At 42.7% G+C, this 10,255-nt stretch overlaps 1 protein-coding gene across 3 annotated transcripts in view; it reads right to left on the bottom strand.

The window, feature by feature from the left end:
* Window positions 1-1,241: 1,241 nt before the first annotated feature.
* The window catches only part of LOC135558417 (3',5'-cyclic-AMP phosphodiesterase 4B-like), a 111,184-nt gene continuing 102,170 nt past the window's right edge, over window positions 1,242-10,255 (bottom strand). For all 3 annotated transcript variants that reach the window (XM_064992203.1, XM_064992202.1, XM_064992200.1), the window contains 9 exons: window positions 8,703-8,796; window positions 6,743-6,948; window positions 6,334-6,432; window positions 5,528-5,692; window positions 4,863-4,962; window positions 3,625-3,779; window positions 3,279-3,401; window positions 2,540-2,722; window positions 1,242-2,330 (listed from right to left, as the gene is read on the bottom strand). In XM_064992203.1, coding sequence (XP_064848275.1) covers window positions 2,031-2,330; window positions 2,540-2,722; window positions 3,279-3,401; window positions 3,625-3,779; window positions 4,863-4,962; window positions 5,528-5,692; window positions 6,334-6,432; window positions 6,743-6,948; window positions 8,703-8,796 — 1,425 coding nt within the window. In that variant the 3' untranslated portion in view covers window positions 1,242-2,030. The remainder of the gene's footprint in view (window positions 2,331-2,539; window positions 2,723-3,278; window positions 3,402-3,624; window positions 3,780-4,862; window positions 4,963-5,527; window positions 5,693-6,333; window positions 6,433-6,742; window positions 6,949-8,702; window positions 8,797-10,255) is intronic.

The raw sequence follows: 10,255 nt of genomic DNA, 5'->3' as shown, positions 1-10,255 counted from the left end.
GAACAAATGTTTGACTTGTTTTGACAAGTAATGGTAGTGCATATAAATTATACCAAATGTACATTTTATAAATATTGTTCTATTTACAGATGAAAGATCATAAATACACTGTTTCACACAGTTCAAGGTTTGACACAGGACTAGGTGAAAAGAAGAGGAGATTGAGTGGCTAAGTTTTCCTCATTCACACACACACACACACACACACACACACACACACACACACACACACACACACACACACACACACACACACACACACACACACACACACACACACACACACACACACACACACACACACACACACACACTGTCAATGTGGGAAATGTTGTCACATAGTGATGTTCTGCTGATCTCCCCACAGCTGAGAGCTGCAGTTTACTTCGCAGTACCATTTAGATGTATTGTAGACAGACTAGCAACTAGGCGCTGAGATATCCAACTGGTCAAAGTGCTTGACATAAATTATGGAGAAAACTACAGGGGACATTTTAGATTACATTAAATTATCATTGAATCAACATTTAAAAAGATGCCATTTGTTTTTTGGTTTAGTTTTTGTTCTGCCATTTCTGCCTAAACTTGTAAGGTGTCAGCTCAAGGAGGATATGGCAAAAATAGTAACATTAGCTGACATCAGACATTGTTGAATAGAGGTTTGTTTTTTTTGACTTTGGTCTGGGGCTTCAGAATATCAGATGCCTCTCTCTCTCTCTGTCTGGAAAGAAACCATTCAAAGGTTTACTTTGATTGGCCTCAATTATCTAATTATATGCATTCATTATATTAAGAGATCAAATTTACACCTCTTCCATTCTTGGAAGGGTGATATGGAAAATTACAAATATAAAAAAAAAAAATATATATATATATATATATATATATATATATATATATATAAAAAAAAAAAATATATATATATATATATGAAGAAATTTGATTGAAGTTTTAATCAGGTATGGCAATACACCTCTCTTAGGGCAGAGTTCCATTCGGCTGTTAATGTGCATTAATCAGGACGTCTTTGGAGCGCATTGGTTTTGACAGATGACATGGGAAAAGATGGAGATCATTGCTTTACGGTGAAGCAAATATGTAAAATCAAAAGTAACAGGTTTGCAAACTGCCTTTTGCTGTGAATATGGAACTTGTAGGTTCTGTGGCATTTGTTGATATTGATTTGAAATGTGTGAGGTACCATATAACAATACATGTATAGAGTCATGAATTGGCTGTAATGAAGAACCTCTCATTAGTAGATTTATTGACTCTTTAGTTTAAACATTTTCCCAGCGCCCTTCCTACCCTTAGAAAAAGTGCAACTTGTGCGACTATTGCCGAAAAAACATCAGGAAGACGTGTTCAAACCTGTTGAATAAATTATAAAATCACGTCCAAAATACCCTGTCGTAAAAAACAAAAGGCACACAAAAGTCTTTAAACACTTGTCACGAAAAGGGTAGATGTTCTTAGGGTAGATGTTCTTTGTTATAAACACCTGTGGATCACTAGATTGAACATAGGATGCTACCCGGCAACATCTCATCCTGTTACAAATCAAAACATGTACTCGAAAATAGTCACGAAGAACAAAGATCGCTCTGAAGTGCAAGTATTTGATCTTGTCCCAATTGAACGCAACAGAGTGTCTTCGCCTAGCTTAGTTTCATCTTCAGTATTTGTCAGAACAAAGATTGTATTATCTGGCTACCAAAAACCAAGATACGGTACTTCTGTCACACACTAGCATTTTCAACAGGACTCCTTCAAGGCATCACTCTTCAACTCTTCATACTCTTCTTCCTGAGGGCTCCCAAATCAAGTGTTGTGGTTCCCCACCCTCTTCTGCATGGGCCCAAAGCCAGTCAGGCCCTAGTGCATAAGCAGAGCAACGCCAAAGAGCCAGAGTGCAGGATTCCTCCACTGCAGTAAAACAAGATGTGAAACACACCTTAAAACTGGTGCTTCCATTTATGAAGATAGCAGGTCACGGCTCATTATGTGGGGGAAGCCCCACGTGTGTTCATCTACACTCCGCCCTGGTCAACTGGCGACCACCCTTCTTCCGTCCCTCTCTCGCCCTCCTCCACTCCCATCTCTCCATCCTGTTCGTCATCTAGCGTCAGCTCAAACTGGAATCTGTGTCCTCCCTCTCCGTCCCCCTCTCCGTCACCGGTGCAGAAGGGGGGAGAGGGCCTCTGAGGGATCATGCTCTGGTACCAGTTCCTGTTGTCCTCCAGGGTGTCCAGGATGTCCTGGGCGTCTGGGTGCACCAGGTCGGCCCACGTCTCCCACAGCGGGTGGACGATGTAGTCTATGAAACCCACCTGCAGAGAGGGAGGAGAGAGAGGTGATTTAAAGATACAATAGTGTACATACTGTAATAACCACACTAGAGGGGGTTGTGTGTGTGTGTGTGTGTGCTACCTCTATATAGTATGTATGTTTGTGTAGGATGTGTATATGTGAGCAGTGTGAGTACTGTACGTATGAGTGTGTGTGTGTTACCTCTATACAGTGTGTATTAGTAACCTACCTGGCTCTTCTCCACTGAAGCCGTATGCTTGTCACACATGGGGCTGATCTCCATGCCTTTCTCCCTCTCGCGGTCTCCCTGGTGGGAGAACTCGTTCATGATGCGGTCGGTCCACTGACGGTAAAGGTCCAGAGACTTAGTGGGGTTACTGAGGTCAGCACAGTGAACCATGTTACGCATCACCTGCAACAGAGGGGAGGAGAGAGGTGAGTTTGGTTGTGACTCTGTGTGTGTGTGTCTGTATCTCTGTGTGTGTGTGTCTGTATCTCTGTGTGTGTGTGTATGTATGTGTGTGTATGTCTGTATGTATGTGTGTGTATGTATGCGTGTGTATGTATGCGTGTATGTGTATGTGTGTGTGTGTATGTGTGTCTGTGTGTGTATGTGTGTATGTGTGTCTGTGTGTCTGTGTGTGTGTGTGTCTGTGTGTGTGTGTGTGTGTGTGTGTGTGTGTGTGTGTGTGTGTGTGTGTGTGTGTGTGTGTGTGTGTGTGTGTGTGTGTGTGTGTATGTGTATGTGTGTCTGTGTCTGTGTGTGTCTGTGTATGTGTGTGTGTGTGTGTGTGTGTGTGTGTGTGTGTGTGTGTATGTGTATGTGTGTCTGTGTGTGTCTGTGTATGTGTGTGTGTGTGTGTGTGTGTGTGTGTGTGTGTGTGTGTGTGTGTGTGTGTGTGGCACACATGCGTTCCTATGCAGGAGCGTCTGCTAAATGACTTAAATGTAAATGTGTGATCTCCTACCTGTATCTTGTCTGTGTAGTTGTCTAGCAGCAGCACTCCAGAGCTGGTCACCTTCTTGGTCTCCACCATGGTCTTCAGGTCAGCCAATAGGCTCATGTGTTTAGACATGTCTGTGGCCAGGACCTGGAGAGAGAGAGAGATTGTTGTTTGTGATTTCTACATGTTTATGATGCAGTAATATATGATTTGTGATCTTTGATGCCAATAAACCTAATATATCTCATTTAATTGAGACAGAGATAGAAAACTGGACTGACCAACGGACTGACCGACCCACGGTCGAAGGCTCATATGAATGGGACATCAGAATGAAATATGTTTGGTCAGAACTTGGACGTTCTCTCACCATGTCTATGACCATCCTGCGGAGGGATTGGCGTTCTTTCTTGGTCAGGTTCTGGAAGATGTCACAGTTGTCTTCCTGCAGCAGCTTAAAGCCCACAGCCAGGTGGTGGTTCTCCAGGACAGACTCATCGTTGTACATCAGGGCCAGCTCTGAGTCTGGACACAGAGAGAGAGATGGACTATTAGAAGCAATGGGGAAGAATTGAGAGGATAAAATATAGTCAAAGATATAGTAAATGATAACATAAAGTAGTACTAAAGTAGCAGAACTCATTCAGAATTCATTCAGCACTGTTAGCTTTTGAGGGATAAAGTACTCACTGTTGTTCGCTTTTGAGGGAGAAAGTACTCACTGTTGTTAGCTTTTGAGGTATAACATACTCACTGTTGTTAGCTTTTGAGGGATAAAATACTCACTGTTGTTAGCTTTTGAGGGAGAAAGTACTCACTGTTGCTAGCTTTTGAGGTATAACATACTCACTGTTGTTAGCTTTTGAGGTATAACGTACTCACTGTTGTTAGCTTTTGAGGGATAAAGTACTCACTGTTGTTAGCTTTTGAGGGATAAAGTACTTACTGTTGTTAGCTTTTGAGGGATAACGTACTCACTGTTGTTAGCTTTTGAGGGATAAAGTACTCACTGTTGTTAGCTTTTGAGGTATAACGTACTCACTGTTGTTAGCTTTTGAGGTATAACGTACTCACTGTTGTTAGCTTTTGAGGGATAAAATACTCACTGTTGTTAGCTTTTGAGGGAGAAAGTACTCACTGTTGCTAGCTTTTGAGGTATAACGTACTCACTGTTGTTAGCTTTTGAGGGATAAAGTACTCACTGTTGCTAGCTTTTGAGGAAGAACGTACTCACTGTTGCTAGCTTTTGAGGTAGAACGTACTCACTGTTTTTGGCTTTTGAGGGATAAAGTACTCACTGCTTTTGCTTTTGAGGGAGAAAGTACTCACTGTTTTTGGCTTTTGAGGTATAAAGTACTCACTGTTAGCTTTTGAGGGAGAAAGTACTCACTGTTGTTAGCTTTTGAGGTATAAAGTACTCACTGTTGCTAGCTTTTGAGGGAGAAAGTACTCACTGTTAGCTTTTGAGGGAGAAAGTACTCACTGTTGTTAGCTTTTGATGGAGAAAGTACTCACTGTTGTTAGCTTTTGTGGGATAAAGTACTCACTATTAGCCTTTGAGGGAGAAAGTAGTCACTGTTGTTAGCTTTTGAAGAAGAAAGTACTCACTGGTGTTGATGAGGAACTGGTTGGAGACCCCAGGGTGGTCCACGTCATGGATGGCTGCCGCAAAGACGGCCGCCAAGATCTCCAGATCCGTGAAGACGGCCTATGATTGGACAGGACGAGAGTCAGGGGCAGAGCAAAAGGAAAGGAAACCGGAGAGACTTGATGAGTTTTCCACATTGATTGTAAAAGGCTTCACATTGTAGTAAAAAAAAATCTGCTTGGCAAGATAGAGTAACACATTCATCTGGTAGTGTGACACACTCATTATTGTGTGACCTATCTAGGTTGAGCAGCGATGACATATTTTGGTTGAGTGGTGTCACTTGCTCGTATACATGATTTATTATGACTTCAAGGTCTGTTATGTGAGATGGTGTTCGTCACTCCCTTCAGTCGGCATATTCGAAAGAAAAAAAAGAAGACAGGTTGCTAGAGAACAGAATCGTAATTCAAGATCCGACTGGATAAACAGATGAAAAAAGCAACAACACTGAGCATTTCAGCTACAGAGGTCTAAAAGGCAAACATGCAGTCAAGCTGTGGCTGCGGGCTTTATCATTGGGCTGATGTGAACTAGGTCTCTGACAATACGTGGAGGAAGAGAGGGAGAGGAGGGAGAATAGAAAACAGCAGTATAATAAGTAGAGCTAGTTCAGATGACTTACGTCCAGAGCGGGTGTAGAGAGCAGGATGTGTGTGGACTGGGCCACGTCTGCAGCGTGGAGGCTGTTGTGGTATTCTACGTCTGAGTGGTAGTGGGCCTCCAGGGTCATCATGAAGGTCACAAAGGTGTCCGTAGGGATTTTAAACGTATTCATCAGGTCTCGCTCCTGCACGGGACACACACGGGACATGTAACACACAACCTGAGTGAAACATCAACCTATCAACCTGAGTAAAACATCAACCTGAGTAAAACATCAATCTATCAACCTGAGTAAAACATCAACCTGAGTAAAACATCAACCTGAGTAAAACATCAACCTATCAACCTGAGTAAAACATCAACCTGAGTAAAACATCAACCTGAGTAAAACATCAACCTATCAACCTGAGTAAAACATCAACCTGAGTAACACATCAACCCGAGTAAAACATCAACCTGAGTAAAACATCAACCTGAGTAAAACATCAACCTGAGTAAAACATCAACCTATCAACCTGAGTAAAACATCAACCTGAGTAAAACATCAACCTGAGTAAAACACCAACCTGAGTAAAACATCAACCTATCAACCTGAGTAAAACATCAACCTGAGTAAAACATCAACCTGAGTAACACAGACAACTGATATACACTACTATAGGCTGTATGCTGGCGAATCACACCTGGTGTGTGTGTGTGTGTGTGTGTGTGCACGCGTGCGTGTGTGTGTGTGTGTGTGCGTGCGTGTGTGCGCGCGCCTGCAGGGGAAACGCTGCACTCTGACAGTAACGGAAGAGGAAGAAGAGAAAGAGGAAGAACACTGACCTGGAAGATGGTGTACATGGTGCATGTGAGCGGGCGGTTGTGGGAGTGCTCGGCCACCCTGAAGATGTTCAAACCCCACTTGTTGATGTTCTCAAGGTCCTAAGAGAGAGAGATTAACATTTTCGATTTACCAATCAAAAAGTGCCATTTATTTTGAAAGAGTCTTGAATCTGAAGTTCCCTTAATTTCCTAAATTGAATTTAAATAGAATAAACCTCCTCTGGGGTGAATTAAGGTGAAACATTCTGAATGTTGCAGAAAGAAATGGAATGAATAGAGATGACATGATTCCCTATTCTATATGAAAGACAGTCATACCAGTGCTAGACAATACATTTCTATGTATTGTGTAACGGTGTATCCTCCTGTGCAGGCCCATAGTGTTTATTAATACGGACTTCCCCATTACCTCAGACAGCAGCTCCTCCTGATCTGTCTTGACACCAAAGCGGCTGATGCTGCTGCCTTGGAGCCCAGTGGAATGGCTGAGCTTCCGGACCCCGCTGATCTGGGTCAAGGTCCCCTGACCCTCCAGCTGGGTCTGGTGGTGGGGTCTCTTCTTCCACTCTCTGGTCTTGGCCATGGGGCACGGTAATTCCAACTCATTCTGCTTGTCTGCAGGGAGGGAGGAAGGTTAAACTACTGCACCGTAAAATGAAAAAAAAAAGACTTGCAAACAACAATGGTGAAGTCATGATCGCAGAGCATAACATTTATATTGATATGTACATTTATAAGGCAAAATGTATGTGCATATGAACATTTACCTCGATATGGCACATTCATTTATTATTTAAATACCAACAACAAACGTGAGAGGGATGCTATAGATGTAGGATCTTAATTTGACTGGTTTCTCACAGCAGGAAAATAATCCTTCAACAACAGTACATGATGAATTATTGTGTGGATTATTATTAATTTACATTTTTATATGGACTGATACATTTTAAGTGGATATTATACACTTTAGAAGCCTTTTAAACCTTGAAATATACTACAATTTTGCATTTTCTGTTGTGTAGGAAATCACCTTCAACAGCAGGATGATCAAATTAAGATCCAACATCTGTATATGACTATGTATCAGTGGTCTGTATTAGTTTCCTTGCAGACACGCATTTCATTTGTCACACCCCTGACCAGACCTTCCTTCCAGTCTACTGATAGTCATTCAATTAGCATGGTAATCAATCCCTTCTACTAGCTCTCACGCATCTCTGTCACTCTCCTTTTCCCTTATCTGTTCTTCTCCAGGAAACATCCAGAAGCAAATAGCCAACAAGTAGCAAACACTTTATTAATGACTTATGACGAAGAAATAACCTGTTACAAATCAGCTATTGAGAAATTCCTGGAACTTCCCATAATATTTAATGAGGCATCAATTCCAAGTAGAGTAGTGCATGAATACTGTTATGAATAAATACAAGAAAAGTGATTGAATACTGTTGTGGATAAATAAAAGCCTTTTTTTCCCAAACCATAACAATCCGTAGAAATGTGTCATATTAAGGAGAATAGTTTGGAGGAGGGGCTGGGCAGTATGCAGGTGGCTTGTTGTGGTGGCGGTGAAGTGACCTCTCTTGAGGCACTACATGTGAGTAACACGTGGTGTGTGTTGTTTCACACACTACTCTATTCTCTATGAGGCATAGAGATGGTTTGCCTCAACCTGACAGGTGCAAGCAGCAATGCAGAACACAAAACAATGTTGGTCTCTATCTCCCTCTCCGTCTCTCTGCAGTGAGAGAGGGAACAGTCCAGAGTCCCTGGGAAGGGTAGAAGGTCTCCCTCTCCCTCCTTCTGCAGTGAGAGAGGGAACACTCCAGAGTCCCTGGGAAGGGTAGAAGGTCTCCCTCTCCCTCCTTCTGCAGTGAGAGAGGGAACACTCCAGAGTCCCTGGGAAGGGTAGAAGGTCTCCCTCTCCCTCCTTCTGCAGTGAGAGAGGGAACACTCCAGAGTCCCTGGGAAGGGTAGAAGGTCTCCCTCTCTCTGCAGTGAGAGAGGGAACGCTCCAGAGTCCCTGGGAAGGGTAGAAGGTCTCCCTCTCTCTGCAGTGAGAGAGGGAACACTCCAGCAGACCAGATCAGACTGGTTTGAAACTAGTGCAGAGCAACTCCACACCAATACCCCACTCCGCAACATCTCTTTCTCTCTCTCTGTCCCTCCAGCCTTTCCCCTCCTCCTGCTTAATCAGCTATTCCTTCTTTCTCATTCTCTCAGTGGAAAAGCCAATAATAGCCAAAACATCCCCATTCAAGTCGAGGAGGAACATTTAGTGTCCATTAGCACAGCAGTGGAATAAATAATGTGTTATTTAGTTTCAAGTGTACTTGTACTGTATGTAATAGTGTGTGTTGACTTACCAAGGAAGGTGTTGGAGATGAACTCTGACACCTGGTTGCCGGAGCGACTCATCTCCGACAGGTGCGTCAGCTCCCGGTTCAACATCCTCTTGAACTGAGGAGACACAAAATGACACAACACCATGTTAGATAGCCATTAGATAGACTCTGTATCTCAGTTGGTAGAGCATGGAGCTTGCAATTCCAGGAAAGTGGGTTCGTTTCCCGGGCCTACTCGTATATAAAATGTATGCATGCATGACTAAGTCACTTTGGATGAAAGCGTTTGCTGAAATGGCATATATTGTTGTTATATTATCATATAGACTGCATGAAAACCAATAGGAAATGGCTGTCCCGGGTAGTGGCATCAACTGTGTCCTCTTGAATTGGAGTAACCGAAAAGGAGGACAACACTAGGTTAGATACACGACACGTACACCAGCGTTTCCCAAACTCAGTCCTCGGGATCCCAAGAGATTTAAATCAGCTGATTTAAATCATCAACTAATCGTCAAAGCTTTGATAATTGCTGTGTGACAGGACACCATTTAACTGTAGATATACTGCATATAGACCAGCAAGACAATGAACGGAGTAACATGACAGGACACCATTTAACTGTAGATATACCGCATATAGACCAGCAAGACATCTAAAAGGGGAAACAGAAAATGACACGACACCGTATTAGGTATACTCAATGGAGACCAACAGGATATGGCTGTCCCAGGGGTAGCATAAATAGTTTCCTGGAACTTTCCGTTGACATGGGAATATTGGAGCCCAAGGGAATAAGCTTGTTTGTTTGATACCATATAAGGATGATTTCTTCTTATTGGGTATAGGCTTTATGACAGACCTGTTTTGAGATATTTGGTAAACATATCAACCATTTCTAGATAAATATGTACAGCATAGGGTCAGATTCAACCAAATTACTGCAGTAGGTATTCAACCAAACTACTGCAGTAGGTATTCAACCAAACTACTGCAGTAGGTTTTCAACCAAACTACTGCAGTAGGTTTTCAACCAAACTACTGCAGTAGGTTTTCAACCAAACTACTGCAGTAGGTTTTCAACCAAACTACAGCAGTAGGTTTTCAACCAAACTACTGCAGTAGGTTTTCAACCAAACTACAGCAGTAGGTTTTCAACCAAACTACTGCAGTAGGTATTCAACCAAACTACTGCAGTAGGTATTCAACCAAACTACTGCAGTAGGTATTCAACCAAACTACTGCAGTAGGTTTTCAACCAAACTACTGCAGTAGGTTTTCAACCAAACTACAGCAGTAGGTTTTCAACCAAACTACTGCAGTAGGTATTCAACCAAACTATTGCAGTAGGTATTCAACCAAACTACTGCAGTAGGTATTCAACCAAACTACTGCAGTAGGTATTCAACCAAACTACTGCTTCTCTCTCTCCCTCCCTCCTCTCCCATTCTCTTACCTTCTCCCTTACCCCCTCCTTTCCCTCTCTTACTCCCTCCTTTCCCTCTCTTACCCCCTCCTTTCCCTCTCGTACCCTCTCCTTTCCCTCTCTTACCCCCTCCTTTCCCTCTCTTACC

The sequence above is a fragment of the Oncorhynchus masou genome, chromosome 17, assembly GCF_036934945.1.
Source record: "Oncorhynchus masou masou isolate Uvic2021 chromosome 17, UVic_Omas_1.1, whole genome shotgun sequence".
Lineage (NCBI taxonomy): Eukaryota > Metazoa > Chordata > Actinopteri > Salmoniformes > Salmonidae > Oncorhynchus > Oncorhynchus masou.
Note: the sequence above shows the minus strand (reverse complement) of the source record. Positions and strands in the feature narration are given on the sequence as shown.